Here is a 16,940-nt window from a genome sequence, read left to right on the forward strand (position 1 = left end):
AGACTCCAAAATACTTGGAAAATCTGTAAAAACATTGGCTAAGCTTATGTTTCAATAACATATTTCAGTGGCATCAAAAATGAGCTTTTTAAGCAGACTAAGGTCCAGGTCCAGGTCCAGCTAATATGCATGCAACCAGTAGGTAGAAATGGTTATTTGCTGTTTTAACTGGAAGTTGTGACTTCCTTTCCTACAGCTTTCCTTAGCACTCATTTTACCTCCAGGTCATGAATCTCTGTTAGTGTGGTGTGTGTGCATCAAAATTCTTGCACTCCCGATGGTGGAAAAAGTGTCTGTATTGATCAGAAGTTTGAAATGGGTTTGTTTTGTGTGCGTGTGTTGTAGGTGAGCGTCAGCGTTCTCCAGGTGTCGACCCAAAGCAGCTGGCTGCAGAGCTGCAGAAGGTTTCGCAACAGCAGGCTCCTGCCTCCGTGCTGTCTGCTCTGGAGAGAGCCGGACACTTGCACTCTGGCACCGGATCTGCCGCTTCCAGTGGGGTCCCCAGCCCTGGACAACCCGGGTCCCCTTCTGTCAACAAGAAGCGCCATAGTAGCAAGGTGCTGTATGTGTAAAAATGTGCAGGAAGATGCCAAATACTGTATATAGACACACCAAATGTTGTGTCTCAATTTTGGAAATGCAAATTAGGTTTAAAGCAGACAGGGATATAATTTTTTATTATTTTGTTTTTCAGTCAGCAGAGGTTCTGAAGCCACAACCGCATCCAATCACTGGTGAAATACAAGTGAGTCTGTGCACCAATTTTACAATGACCAAATTTATATGTACTGTATAAGACTATTCTAAAAATAATTTGAATTACATGATTGTGTTTTGGCTATGTGTGCAACATGTAAAACATCGCCATAACCAAATTAAGTCATTATTCCCATTTTTACTTATCTGAATGAGACAGCTAACTATATTGTTTACAATTTTGTAAACATAATGTAAAATCATGTAAATGATTTTGGAATGTCTATTGTAACAGAATATCAATTTATATTTTTAATGTTATTTAGTTATTTATTTAATGTGCAAAACTATTTGTGCAGGATGAAAAGTTACAGAAGTGCGCAGTGTAGAAATAAAGAAAATATGGTCCCACTTTATATTAGGTGGCCTTAACTACTATGTACTTACATTTAAATTAATCATTTGATACAATGCACTTTTTGTGTACATACATGTTTTTACATTGTACTTATATTTTTAAAAATACCTATATGTAGTTACATCTGTAATCAATTTCTGTAATTACATTTATAATTACACTGTTGACCCATCCCTTTACCTTAACCTACCCTTAAACCTACCCATACCACCAAACCTGTCCCTAACCTACCCGTATCCACCTCAATAGCAGCAAGTGTTTTGCAGTACAATATGAATGAATTGTATTATTTTTTTGATGTAAGTACATAGTAGTTAAAGCCACCTAATATAAAGTGTGACCGAAAATATATATTTTTTAGACTGTTACTGTTCATGAATAAGAATTGATTTAAATAAATGAAAAATGCACTAAAATCCAAATATTTTTTTTCTTTTGAAACATATTTAAGATGCGTTTCATGCAGAAAAAGTAGAAAATTATGATCTATCATCCTTACCGACTCACTCCAGTATTGACTGCTTTATTGAATTTAAATTGCAGCCGACCAGTGCTTATTTAAGAGTGAAATTAAATTTGAATAGACTATCTATAGTACGGTATTATGCATCTCATAATGTATCTTTTCCTCAGCTTCAAATCAACTATGACAGGAATATGGGCAATTTGATTGTTCACGTGCTACAAGCTAGAAACCTTGCTCCTAGAGAAAACAACGGGTACACAGACCCCTTCGTTAAGGTCTATCTCTTGCCAGGGAGAGGGTGAGTATCCCTGTGCACATGATTCTGTGTGTGTGTGTGTGTGTGTGTGTGTGTGCGCGTGTGCGCGCAAGTGTTAAAGTGATAGTAAGAGTGAAGAATGAAAGATTTAGAGAGTCTCTACAGTACGTACTACATATATTTCTTTTATGTTTGTCCTTGTCCACATATATAAATGTTGTAATTGTGGTTAATTTATTGTCTGATTTATTTAATTTTTTTTAAGTTACTTTAATCTTGAGTCACTTAATTTAGTTCCTTTACCCTTTTTTGGAACCGCTCCTGTTATTGTTTTACTCTTGGTCTTCTAAAAATCACTTTTTTCTTCAATATCAAGATTCTGCAAAACAATATCAAGTGCGCCTGTAGCTCCGTTGTAAATTATTCAATAATAATTACAATGGAATGAAAATGTCAAAAATGCTTAATAATAAACTTAAATGCTGGATGGCGGAATAAAAAAATGTTACTGATAATAACTTGCATATCAAGTGGGCTTAACGGTCTCCCTTCCTGGGCAGAAGTCCTTACCTCTTTAGTACAGAAATGACTTATTGGAAGGCTAAAGTGGAAGAGATCTTCCTTAGAGAAGTCAATTTTTATTAGCTTAGCCTTCCTCTCTTAACATGCTACCTAGTAATCAAGCTCAGTGTCTCGGACTGCGGAGACAGCACAATCGATATGGCTTCCACCAGTATGGGGTGTGTAATGCTATATCTGCCATCTCCTAATGGCCATATCTGCAGTGTTTATGAGATTAGTTCCTATTACCTGCACAAATGATCCTTTCGTCTGGCGCTAAAAGCCCCACAGCCACGACTCCACCTGGACCGAGACTTTTTTGAGGGGTTTCTGTCTACCCTTTCCTTGGATTCTCTGACTGTTGTCTGTTTGTCTGTCTACTTTTACTTTGCATTCCATACAAATCTCCGGATTGGTTCAGCCAAGTCATGGTTGTCCAGAACGCAAGGTAGCGTGGCGTTTCTTTTTCTTTTCATTTTGCTTTTTCATTGGTGCGTGTGCGTGTGTGTGTTTGGATTTCCTTTCTTTCATTATCTAGCTGTCATTCATGTGGTGAAACCTACTGCGTCATCTGTGCGGTGTCTCAGATCTACCTCAAAGCAACCTCTACCTCTGAAGTTTGTTTGATGTCAATAAATTCCTTCAAAGTCAGTAAATATTAAGTACAGTTGTGCAACTCTACCATTATGCAAATTCACACCAGCTCATTGTAAGAGTCAAGTGCTGCTGTATGCTTGCATAGATTGCCCATAAACTCATGTAGAAGATGGAATTTTTAGTCTGTGATCTGATAATGTCATTATCATCATTGGTGGCATGGACCGTAGATGTATCGGTGTTGCCTCTTGTAAGGTCATCGCTTTATGAAACTCCAGCCTCAAATGTGGCTATAAATATGCTACATAAACATTTGAAATCCATAATCTAAGTTTATTGCTCCTTGTATCCTGTCTCCACATAATAACCTCACAGTGCTGAGAACAAGAGAAGGATTAAGTATGTTCAGAAGACTCAGAACCCAGAGTGGAACCAGACCGTCATTTACAAAAACATCCATCTGGAGCAGGTAAGTACGACATACCTGTATATATATATATATATATATATATATATATACACACACACACTACTGTGTAAAAGTTTAGGGACACATTTAAGTAAAGACATAATGTTACAAAATATTTCTATTTCATGAAAATGTGAATCTTTTGAATTATATTATTGAAAATATTCTATACATTTGTATTTATTTATAACATATTTATTACTGTAAATGCAAATCTATAGTTGTTCTGTACCTATGCATTTACTTATAAATGATCAGATTTTATATAGTTATTTCCTATTTGAAGAATATAAATTCAGTCCAAGCATATTGTTTCAAAACATTAGCCAGTTCTGCTGATCTCTTCTAAAAGATCATATTTATATATTCAGTTCCTAGTTATTTCCTGTTTGGGGACCATAAATTTGAGTTCAAACAAATTGTTTCAAAATATTAACCAGTTCTCTTATCTCTTCTAAAAGATCATATCTATATAACAAAACTCTCCCTGTGTGTGCTTTTCTCTCTATTTTTCCTCTCTTTTTCCTCTTTATTACAACTCATCTTTCATCTCACTCAAGCTCTATATAAGGTTACAGCCTATATAGTCCAAGGAATATGCACAAATCTTTTTGCATGTAATTAAAGTAGTCAAAAACACAAGGGAAGTTACATCACAGTCACATCCCCCATGTGTCCCATTTTTTCGATCCAAACTGGGCTTTCCATGCTTGAAAACTCTGAAAGTTGACCCAGTTTTGCTGTCATTGCTATGCTGTTTACTGAGTCACAGATTTCATGTTAAAAGATGTTTATGCCTTGATGAATTGTGTCTTTTTCCTGCATCTGACTGAAAATGTTTGTTTGTGTGTGTGGCTTAGCTGAAGAAGAAAACTCTGGAGGTTACTGTGTGGGATTATGACAGATATTCCTCAAATGATTTCCTGGGAGAAGTGAGTGTTATAAGATAAAAGTGACATTACGTGCACCCTCGCCAAAAAAAAAAAAAATGGCAGAGATAAAAATAATTTGCATGATTAGATCTTAGATGTAATTTAATGTTAGCTAGCATTTTGTCTTCTCTTCCAGGGTTTATTGTTATGAAATTTGTTAACAAGTCAGTTTTTGTTTCTGTCAGTATCTATTTACATTATTATCCACCAAAGAACAGTTAATAGAACACAGAAATTTCTATGAAGTCAGATGAGTAAATTTAAATCTAACACATTTTTTAATACTTGTTTTTTTTTTTAAGGTGCTCATTGATCTCTCAAACACGGCTCAGCTGGATAACACACCTCGCTGGCACCCTCTAAAGGAGCAAAGCGAGAGTATTCACCATGGAAGAACACACCCTCCACAGGGGCCCGGCGGCTCTGGGGGACTCGGAGGTCAAGGCGGCCCTGGAGGACCAGGAGGTTCTGGAGGTCAAGGAGGGCAACTGGGGAACCAGCAGTCCCCTAAAACTTCTGTCATCAAGAGCCGAAGTCACGGCATTTTCCCTGACCCCGCTAAAGGTAGGTCATGCATACTAAACAAAAATACACACAACAATCACACAGGTGGTAACCAGTGCAACTTGTTTTAGAATACCATTCAAAAGTTTGGAGCCAGTACATTTTTTTTACTTTTTTTTTTTCTTATAGTCTCTTATAAGTCACTAAAGCTGCATTTGTTTGATCAAAATACAGTTTTTATATTATTGCAATTTAAAATAGCTCTTTTTCTATTTTAATAGAATTTAAAATCTAATTTATTCCTGTTATGCCAAAGCTGAATTTTCAGCATCATTACTCCAGTCTTCAGTGTTACTTGAACCTTCAAAAATTATTTTAATATGCTGCTTTGGTGCTCAAGAAACATTTCTTACTTTATTAATGTTGAAAATACTGTAGAAAGTTCAAAAGAACTTTGTTTATTTGGAATAGAAATATTTTGTAGTATTCTAAATGTTTTACTGTCACTTTTGATCAATTTAATGCATCCTTGCTGAATATATGTATTAATTTCTTTCAAAAATATAAACATCTTACTGATTTGAAACCTATGAACAGTAGTGTATAATTAACAGGTGATGGAAGGTTTAACATTTGGGATCAGTGCTGGATTAATGGAGGGCATGTACTATATGTTCACAGACACACAGGTCCCTACAATAGAAAAGTCCCACAGTAGTCCCGGCAGCTCCAAATCTTCCTCTGAGGGTCACTTGCGCTCCCATGGCCCCTCACGCAGCCAGAGCAAAGGCAGCGTCACTCAAGCCCACCTGGAAGAAGCCGGGAACGCCATCGCTGCAGCTGAGGCTGCAGTGCAACAGGCCCGATTCCAGCCAAGTAACCCTTACTACTTCACATGAGCTCACAGCCTATCTGTTCTCTGTCTTTCTTTCTTTCTTTCTTTCTTTCTTCCTTTCTGTCTGTCCTCTCGTTCTTGCACTCTTCCGCTATTTCTTTTACATTCCCTCTCATCCTCACCTTTCTGACACTTTTTTTTTTTTCATTTAGTTTAGGTTTTTTTCATCATTTTATGTTGATAAATTAAAGCCTACACCTAAAATCACTAAATGAAAACATCTAATGTAATATTTAATAATCCACAAAATAGAAAATATCTTATTGACTATTCAAGCAATAGTTGGCCCAGAATTGAAAATCTGTTGAAAATGTACTCATCTTCAGGTGATCTAAGATGTAGATGAGTTTGTTTCTTCATCAGAACAGATTTGAAAAAAATTCATTACATCTTGCTCACCAATGTATCCTCTGCAGTGAATGGGTGCCATCAGAACGAAAGTCCAAACAGCTGATAAAAACATCACAATAATCCACAACTAATCCACACAACTCCAGTCCATCAATAAATGGGTTACATCATGAAGATATTTTTAACTTCAACTTGCTTTGAGGTAAAATATAAGTCTATCTATAATATTGCTTTCTCCAGTAAAAAAAAAAAAACTGTCTCGTCTGAATCAAGAGACATATGGATGTGATGGACTGGAGTGTGTGGATTACTTGTAGATTATTGTGATGTTTTATCAGTTGTTTGGACTCTCATTCTGATGGCACCCATTCACAATCCATTTTCGAGCAATTGATGTACCGCTTAAAAAAAACAAACTCACCTACATCTTGGAAGGCTTGAGGGTGAGTACATTTTTGAAATACGAATTATTGGGTGAACTATTCCTTCAAGAAAAGTGAAAAATTAGATTCTTCAAAAGTACTTTTTAAACCTCCCAGCATTTAAATTGACATTTGCATACCGAGTGACAAAATAGAAATGATCTCATTATAAAGATCTTAATTTTTAATGAAGCCTAAAAAACCCTAAATAATTTAAACAACCAATGTCTGTTAAACTCCCGTCCATGAATCGAATATCGCATAGCTGCCTTCAGCTGTAGTAAAACTTGGGTCAGCAATTAAAGATTTTATTTCCCAGATAAAATTTTTCAGGTTTAGTGTTTCTTTGTAACACAGGAAATTTTGTAGTAGCAGAGGAGGCATTTGTTGCATTAAAAAATAAATAATCCCTCAAAGTAAAGCACAAACCTTTCCTGCCGTCATAGAGATGCTAAATTTGGAAAACACTTCACACTGACATCCAGAGCATGATGAACCCCTCTGTTACCTCATTCCCCCTTGCAAGTAAAATCCCAGGCCCTTACCCTCAAATCAAACCCATATCTATGTCCGCATGACTGTGGTGTGTAAAAATCATGAGCTGGTTTCATGTGAGGGCGGCCATGCAATCTCTGGATGAGTTCGTGTAGAGACAGCCCCATCTAAAGGCAGAACTGGCCCCATACTGATCACACAACATCTTCCAGCCAATGAGAGCAAAGTATCGAATCAGATGACCATCATGGAGGGATCTCTGCTAGAGGAGGTGAGAGACACGTGACTCCTCCCTCTCTCTAAATATAAGACTAAAATAAGCACTAACCACACCTCCAGTATAGAAGCAAAACACAAAAATGTTTAAATCTAAAATCAAGGCAGCCATGATATTTGCATAAAAATCTATTCTGTTTTTAAACCAATGTTTGACATTACTTTAAAATGAGTGCATTACCTTTCATTTCACTGTGATGGTCTTTTTCTTTCTTTATTTTTTTAGTTCTCTTATCTTTTCTGTCCATATGTAACTTTGTGTGTAAAGTGCAAATCCATTCTTTTTGCATAAATTGTGTTTAAGTTAGTATTGTAAATAATAAGTCCCTTGCTTAATATGGCTGATGTCTAATTGTCTGTTTGTGTATGCGTGTGTATTTCTACAGATAAAACAAACCACAGAATGGTTGATGGGGATGCATACACTCTGGACAGTGAAGAAACCTTGGGCACTAACGCTGTGGACAGTGCCATATTTCAGGTCCCTCAGCTGTAAGTATGCCTGATTAGTTGCAATTGTAACTGCAATTGATCTGTATTCTGTGGATTCCAGTGTATCCAGTGGATTGATAGATTGATATGTTGGATGATATTTGGCTGTTTTGAGATGATCTGCATTGGCAACCATGCTGGGCTGCATTTCCCCAAAAGCTTTGTAAGCCTAAATTGATCGTAACTCCATTGGTTTCAATGGGTCTACGATGTACTTAAATTTAAGATGCTTTTGGGAAACCCAGACCAGGCCTGGATTAACAGAGTGATAGTGCCACCAGTTTTGCCAATGTATTTTTTGTTTGTTTGTTTCAATAATCTTTGAATGAATTCCGAGTAAATATTGTGTGAATTACAAGTTGTGACACTAACCCATTTTTTTAACAACTCAGCAAAAAAGATAATAAATCAAACAGTAGGGTCCAAAATTGTTGAGACCACTAGTGAAAATGATCTATTTTAATAAAAAGTAATTATATATTTTATTTAACATTATGATTATATTTAGATTAAATTTTAAAACTAGTGTCAGTAATGTTAATGTTAAACGTTAATACATTTATTTAAACAAAAATATAGTAAAAATAGTGAAATATTACAGTTTAAAATAACTGTTTTCTATTTTAATAAATGTAAAAAAAAAAATCAGAAGTCATAATATGCCGATTTGGTGCTTAAGAAAGATTTATTTTTATTATTACACTGTAAAAAAAAAAAAAAAAAAAATTGAGCCAACTTAAAATTTGAAGGCAACCAGCTTCAGCAGATTTTTGAGTTTTCTCAACTTGTTGTTATAAGTTTATACAACAAAAATTTGGGAATCTCCCACAAAAATAAGTTGAGCAAACTCAAAAATCTGCTGAAGCTGGTAAAAAAATTTTTTTTTAAGTTTGCTCAACTTTTTTTCTTTCTTTTTTTTTTTACAGTGTAGTCATGTGTTTAATATTTTTCAGTGAAATAAATATATTAAAATTAATATTAATTAATATTAATATTTTTTCAGGATTTTTTTTATCAATGGAAAGTTCAAAAGAACAGCATCTATAACATTTATAACATAATTAATTTAATGTTATTGCTGAATAAATTAGTATTAATTAAAAAAAAAAAAAAATCTTACTGACCCCAAAGTTTTGAATGGTTGTGTAATCTGAGATATGTCTTATTCATTTTATGTAATATTTATTTACATTTATTTTAATTAAAAAACTGTTTATTTCCGAGTTTAAATAAAATTTGAAATATAATATTTTTAGCTACAACTGTATATATATCTGCATTAAGAAACCCAAATAGTTGACATCTAATCTTGTATATCCAAATAGTAAAAAGTTGTAATTCTCTCACTTTTCTTCTCAATCAGGAAATCAATCAATCTTCCGAATGGAACAGATAAAAGCAGAGGACTTGAATCTTTGAACTTGACTGATTCAGAAGGTAACCATCTGTTTTATATTGCAGTTTCATTTACATTTTCACTACACATGCAGTCTACTTTTAGACATTTCCGTGTTCATAGCAGTGAACCTCATGAGAACGAAATAAAATTGGCAAACTGTGAGTCATAATAGAGCTTTGAACCGTGTTCTACAGGTCAGGTTCACCCCTGAGGTTGAATTAGCGCTTGTCTGAAAGCTGTTGAGGAGAATAAGAACCTGTTAGACAGAGGAAAACAGCAGTCATTCCCTTCTGTTCCGCTCTACTGTCTCACTGTCATACACTGCTGAATAATTCATCACAGCACAGGGTGTGTTTTTGTCGCTGTCAAAGGAGACAGACGTCGGCACGGCAAAACATGGACCTAAGTGTGTCATGAACATGGCAAAGTGTCAAAAGTGCATTACTGAACATTTTTGTTTATCTGTGTACAACATAATGAACATTACACAAAACATTTTGTATTTAGTTGCCACTGATGTCTTGTTCTGTAATCTATTTCAATATACTGCTCCATGTGTTATTATCACATGAATATATAATTTGTATTAACAGTTAAATGAAGATTATGCCTGCTTAGGTTCCAGCCTTTCCATTCTGCTCAGTGTAAAATTGTAATTCCACACCTTCCCACCATTTATATGATCTTATATTGAACAAATCTATCTATCTATCTATCTATCTATCTATCTATCTATCTATCTATCTATCTGCCTGTCTATGGCTGTAGGTAAGATGATGGGAGAGATCAAGGTCGCTCTGAAGAAGGAAATGAAGACTGAAGGAGAGCAGCTGGTTCTTGAGATCCTGCAGTGTAGAAACATCACCTACAAGTTCAAATCTCCAGACCACCTACCAGGTAATGAAACTTTCCTCAAACACATCCTCAGAAATGAAACTGATAAACAAATATTGCAGTCAAGATAAGTGAAATGTCCATTGAGAAAGACGCTGATAGAGTATTTAAATCTGTAATATTTCAACTGTCTTTTAGACTTGTATGTAAAGCTTTATGTGGTGAATGTGGCAACTCAAAAGAAGATCATAAAGAAGAAGACCAGAGTGTGTCGCCATGACAGAGAGCCATCATTCAATGAGACATTTCGTTTTAACCTGAATCCTGTTGGCCACTCTATTCAGGTGAGAGAAATTATAAACTGAGGCAAATTCAAAATGACAGACAGGCAGTATATCACAATCCAAGACGACAACCAATCTACGGAGAGGAAGTTCAAATGAATGACTTCGTACAATGTATGTGTGTGTGTGTGTGTGTGTGCGTGCGTGCGTGCATGTGTGCGTGTGTGTGTGTGTGGGGGAACACTGCCATTCAAAATCTGGGGTCTGTAATATGTTTTTGAAAGCAGTCTTTTCTGCACATTAAGGCTGCATTTATTTGATCAAAAATACAGTAAAAACATGAATATTATGAAATGTTATTACAATTAAATTTTTTTTTTTTCCTTTTTAATATATTTTAAAATGGAATGTATTCCTGTGATGCAAAGCTGGATTTTCAGCATCATAACTCCAGCCGTCAGTGTCACATGATCGTTCAGAAATCATTCTAATATACTGATTTGATGCTCAAAAACATTTTTGTTATTATCAAGTTTGAAAACAGTTGTGCTGCTTAATATTTTTGAGAAAAGCGTGATATATTCTTTTCAAGATTTTCTTTGATGAATAGAAAGCATTTATTTGAAATAGAAATATTTTTCATAACAATGTAAAAATTTTTACTGTCACTAAATAAAACATTCATTTACTGACCCCAAACTACCATTTCTCCTGCCTTTTATCCCCTTCCACTTCACAGCTGTTCCTCGTGTCAAATGGAGGGAAGTTTATGAAGAAGACCCTGATTGGCGAGGCCTACATCTGGCTGGACAAAGTGGACATGCGTAAGCGGGCAGTCAGCTGGCACAAGCTAGCGGCCACCACCAGTCAAACGCAGCCGTAATCACATGCCACCCATCTCCCATCAGTGCCCTCCAAAAAAGAGAAATAAAACAGGAAAAGGTGGGTTTGTGGATCTGGAATGGCTGATAGATCATGGAAAGCGAAAATCAGTTGAGTTAAATGCTGTGACGAAGAGTTTGAGGCCATTCACCAGGATATAGAAGTCTATTTCCACTCCCAGAGCACTGCAAATGTCTATTTGAGGGAGTCATTTCTGCAACTACATTCTACATCTAAAATATCTTAGGCATGAGCCAATTATTAATACCAATTATTACATTTCAACGTCATTTCAGATGTCCAAAATCATATATATTTCTTGCAAAAAAAACAAAAAAACATTGTTCACAAGGAGATAGACATAGCATATAGTTCTTGACACAATCATGTGATGTATAATGACCATATCAGACTATGTTATGCACTGTATGGAGGGTAGAAAGAAAGACAATCGTAAATATAATGGATTCCCCTTATTGAATGCAACATCCAACCATGCACAGATTCCTCCGTTTATAATGTCTTGAGTGTCGTCTTCAATGTTTAGGGAATGTTGAAACTTCAGGTTGTGACTGACATCAGCTATTGGACATGGATCCATCAATCAAGTCGAGATGATCTGGTTTTCACACAGTCCTCTTGATTATTTCAAGAATGGCTATTTGTTGGATGCTAAATGAGGGTGTGCTTTGTTTTTAGCGTCTCAAGCCCTCAAATTTGGTTCTCTGAAGTTAAAGGGCATCTGTTTTCTGTCTAGAAGTATGTTTGTACATGTCCACGATGTGTGTTTGTTTTATGAACAGCATCTTGAAGTAAATGTCATGTTAGTGGTCAGATGTTGTCATGAATAGTCTCTGTTTTGTGACCAAGTTGTATGTGGAATCCAAATATGCAATGACAAAAAAAGATTAATAATGAAAATGATAATAATTAACATACATTTGAGTCCTCCTTGGCTTTTGTATAAGGGTTCTGGCTCAATTGGCTCGATTGAAATCCTGATGTAATGTTTGTTGTTTATTTTAATGGTGCAAGGTGTCTGTCCTGCGTCACGTGTCACTGTTCCATGGTGGTGCGATATTGTTTTTCTGCTGTGAAGTTCATCTGTTCATGTTGGTTTAGTTCTTTTTCATTATGATCACTGCCTCTTTAACCTGCACCATATCAGTGTATAGCTACACTAGTATGTGCCATTGATGGATAAAGGCACGTGTTTTTGTCTGTCTAGGATCTCAACACCAGACAGTAATTTTCTAACTTAACAGTCAGTGTTTCCATTATCAATATCAGTGGACATATTTCACACATGGAAACTGACTGTTTTGTAACCTGGCTAATAAAACGTACACTAATGTTTTCATATGATTTAATCTGCATCTTGCACAAGTGGTGCACAGATGTACCTGAATATAAGGTTGCTGTCGTAGTAAGATGAACTATCGTGTGCCAACCTGATGTTTTAACCAAATCCACTGGTTCTGTTTGGGTAAATCTATGCAACATGGATTATGTTCTTTGAATGCATAAACCTTAACATGCGACATCAAGCGAGTGTCTGAATATATGTATATCTGTTAAAGAAAAAAAGAAATTAATTATATGAATATTGTATAGTGCTTATTTTTATTTATTTTTTACTTCCTCTTTATGGCACAGTACATATTAATCATATGCACTTTACGTTATTGTTTTCGTAGGTTTCTAAATTTCACCGTAAATAATGACAAAAATATATATATACTGTTTCTTTCTTTTTTTTTTTGTAAAGGAAAAAAAAATCTGTGTACATGTGAAACATAATAATTCATATTTTATGTTGGTGCATAATTATGATGGCCAATTAAAACATGTAACAAGTGTCATCAGTTTTATTTAGATCATCACACCTTCTGTTTTTCCCTTTAAACATGCACATTGATTTTGTTTCACTATTAAATATCATCTTTTCATTCTTATACTACCCCATTCCTTTTAAAATCATGATGCGTTTGATGAATTCAGTTGCCGTAAACTGTGTGAATGTGATTTTGGTTATTTTTTTGATTTTGTAAATATATAGGATATTTTCTACAAGAAGAGATCTGAATATTTATTTGGTCTGACGTTGAGCATGTGATTGTGATCAAGGTCAAACTCTGTCTGTACATATTGTATTTGTCTAACTGTGTAAGAAAGTAATATCTGGATCTGTTTAAAATCATGTGTTTGATCAATCCATTCCAACCTGTTTGACGAAATCAACAACATCTCTCAGAATGAAAACGATACGGTTAAAAAAAAAGGAAAAAAGACAACACAAAATTTCCTGTCAAATTGAATGGTTGTCAAAGAGTTTCTATGTTTTTACATAGATGTTGCATGTTTTGTTAGATGTTTGTTGATATATTTTGCCTCCGGATTCAGTTTAAAAAGAGAGAAAAATAAACACATCATCTGAAGTTGTATGCAGACTGTAAAAATGCTTGTAAAATGAGTCTTGTTTTTCACTTCGTGTAAAAAAAAAAGTAGAAAAAAAATCTAATGTTATGGTTTTGTGGTTGTCCACAGGATGTCATGAAATTATGCAAATTGTGCAGTAGAGAAAAAATATTATATGAAAACTAAGAAATAAAAACTTTCTCCCTGCGTCTAAATAATAAAGAATAGATTCTATTTCAAATGTGAAAATGCATTTCATTGTATTGATTCTATGATGCTTCTATCTTGTCGACAGTTACATTAGAAATGTTACATTTTTCATTATTATTTGATGGTTGTTTGTTGAATTAATTTATATATCAATTTTAGGACCATAGACCTTAGTCAGGTTTGATGCCATATTAAGTTTAACATAGGTAAAAACGAGACTGTGAGGGATCAGTCACGATATAAAGGTCCTAGATCATTCAATACAAGTGTAATGTGTGTGTGTGTATATATATATATATATATATATATATATATATATATGTATGTATGTATTAGGGGTGGGAATCCTCAGGCACTTCACGATCCGATCCGATCCGATTCCAATTCTGGGAGTCACAATCCGATTCCAAGACGATTCTTGATCTACATTTTTTCCCCAATTAATTCTTCTGCTGTGCAAATACATCTTTACAACTTTACATCTTAACCAAAATTGCAGTTTCTATGCTTTTTCTTTATAGTTGGAATCTCTGTGTGTCAGTACAGCCATCTTAAAAATAAGGGGGTGAATCTTCACTGGTTTCATGATTCAATTCAGTTTTCAGTATTACTGCACACGGCTACATTTTCATATAAATTTTATATCAAATATATATATATATATATATATATATATATATATACACAGTCATGGCCAAAAATATCGGCACCCTTGGTAAATATGACCAAATATTTAATCTGCATTGTTAATCCTTTTGATCTTTTATTTAAAAAAATCACAAAAATCTAACCTTTCATTGGATAATAAGAATTTAAAATGGGGGAAATATCATTATGAAATAAATGTTTTTCTCAAATACACGTTGGACACAATTATTGGCACCCCTAGAAATTCTTATGAGCAAAATATCTCTGAAGTATATTCCCATTCATATTCACAAATTTGGGCACTCCAGGGTGATTATGAACATTAAATTATCCAGCCATGGCTTCCTGTTTCACAGGAATATAAACAGGAGGGAAAACAAAGCCCAAATTCCCTTAATCATCCATCACAATGAGAAAACCAAAGAATATATTTCTGATGTGCAGCAAAAGATAATTGAGCTTCACAAATTAGTGAAGTGGCTTTAAGAAAAGAGCTAGAGCAGTGAAAATTCCCACTTCCACCATCAGGGCAATAATTAAGAATTTCCAATCAACATAAAATGTTACGAAACTGCCTGGAAGAAGACGTGTGTCTATATCGTCCTAATGCACGGTGAGAAGGAGAGTTTGAGTGGCTAAAGACTCTCCTAGGACCACAGCTGGAGAATTGCAGAAAATAGTTGAGTCTCGGGGTCAGAAAATCTTTAAAAAAAAAAAAAATTGTCAAACAGCACCTACATCACCACGTTGTTTGGGAGGGTTTCAAGAACAATTCTCCTAGCTCATCCAAAAACAAACTCCAGCATATTCAGTTATCAGACACGACTGGAACTTCAAATAGGACTGGCTTCTATGGTCAGATGAAACTAAAAAATCAGCTTTTTAGCAGCAAACACTCAAGATGAGTTTTGGTGAACACAGGGATAAAAGGTACCCCACGTGTACAATGAAATATACTGCTGTATTTTTTATGTTGTTGGCCTATATTTCTGCTGGAGGTCCTGGACATCTTGTTTAGACACATGGCATCATGGATTCTATCAAATACCAACATATAAAAAATCAGTAAGTGACTGACTCTGTTAGACATCTTATAATGGGCCATGTTTGGATCTTCCAACCGTACAATAATCCAAACACAAACCTCAAAAACAACACAAAAATGGGTCACTGAGCACAAAACCAAGCTTCTGCTATGGCCATTTCAATTCCCTGACCTGAACCCTATAGAAAATAAGTGAGGTGAACAGAAGAGAAGCACCAACATGGAGCTGGGAATCTGAAGGGTCTGGAGTGATTCTGGATGAAGGAATGGTCTCTGATCTCTTGTCAGGTGTTCTCTAACCTCATCAGGCATTATAGGAGAAATTTAGAGCTGTTAAACTGGTAAATGGAGGTTTCAAAAGTATTGAATAAAAGGGTGCCGTTAATTTTGGCCAATGTGCATTAGAACATTGCATTAGAACATAAAAACATTTATTTCATATTGATATTTCCCCCCATTTTATATTCATATTATCCAATGAAAGGTTAGATTTTTGTGAATTTTTTTTAATAAAAGATCAAAAGGATTAACAATGCAGATTAATTTTCACAGCCTTCTTTGATCATAATTACCAAGGATGCCGATATTTTTGGCCATGACTGTATATGTATATGTAAATATATATATATATATATATATATATATATATATATATATATATATATATATATATATATACTGTATGTATATATATATATATATGTATGCATGCATGTATGTATGTATGTATGTATGTGTATATATATATATACAAGACTTTCAAATCACATGAGCCAATATTTTATTCACAATAGAACATAGAAAGTGAAAGTGACGTGACATGTGGCCAAGTATGGTTACCCATACTTGGAAATTGTGCTCTGTTTGTGCCTTTAACCCATCCAAAGTGCACACACACAGCAGTGAACACACACACCGTGAACACACACCCGGAGCAGTGGGCAGCCATTTATGCTGCGCCCCGGGGAGCGGTTGGGGGTATTGAAGTTGGAAGAGAGCGCTGTACATTCACTCCCCCCACCAACAATTCCTGCCAGACCTGAGACTCTCTAACCATTAGGCCACGATTGCCCATAGATAACATAGATAACATAACAAATGTTTAAACTGAGAAATTTTACACTTTTATTCACTAAATGAGCTCATTTCAAATTTGATGCCTGCTACAGGTCTCAAAAAAGCTGGCACGGGGACAACAAAGGGCTGAAAAAGCAAGACATTTTTAAAAGATTCAGCTGGGAGAACATCTAGCAACTAATTAAGTTAATTGACATCAGGTATGTAACATAAAAGGGATGTCTTAGAGAGGCAGAGTCTCTCAGAAGTAAAGATGGGCAGCAGCTCTCTAATCTGTGAAAGAGTGCGTAAAAAGATTGTAGAATACTTTAAA

General features: G+C 35.0%; 1 protein-coding gene across 10 annotated transcripts in view; it reads left to right on the top strand.

The window, feature by feature from the left end:
- The window catches only part of pclob (piccolo presynaptic cytomatrix protein b), an 85,893-nt gene extending 72,006 nt beyond the window's left edge, over positions 1 to 13,887 (top strand). For 3 of the 10 annotated variants that reach the window (XM_058751153.1, XM_058751152.1, XM_058751156.1), the window contains 13 exons: positions 346 to 557; positions 695 to 745; positions 1,748 to 1,878; positions 2,819 to 2,845; positions 3,370 to 3,463; positions 4,324 to 4,395; positions 4,698 to 4,959; positions 5,581 to 5,775; positions 7,725 to 7,830; positions 9,194 to 9,267; positions 9,998 to 10,126; positions 10,262 to 10,407; positions 11,087 to 13,887. In XM_058751153.1, coding sequence (XP_058607136.1) covers positions 346 to 557; positions 695 to 745; positions 1,748 to 1,878; positions 2,819 to 2,845; positions 3,370 to 3,463; positions 4,324 to 4,395; positions 4,698 to 4,959; positions 5,581 to 5,775; positions 7,725 to 7,830; positions 9,194 to 9,267; positions 9,998 to 10,126; positions 10,262 to 10,407; positions 11,087 to 11,230 — 1,643 coding nt within the window. In that variant the 3' untranslated portion in view covers positions 11,231 to 13,887. The other 7 variants (XM_058751155.1, XM_058751160.1, XR_009266957.1 and 4 more) reach the window with 6 other exon arrangements.
- Positions 13,888 to 16,940: the final 3,053 nt, after the last annotated feature.

This window comes from Onychostoma macrolepis, chromosome 18, assembly GCF_012432095.1.
Source record: "Onychostoma macrolepis isolate SWU-2019 chromosome 18, ASM1243209v1, whole genome shotgun sequence".
Lineage (NCBI taxonomy): Eukaryota > Metazoa > Chordata > Actinopteri > Cypriniformes > Cyprinidae > Onychostoma > Onychostoma macrolepis.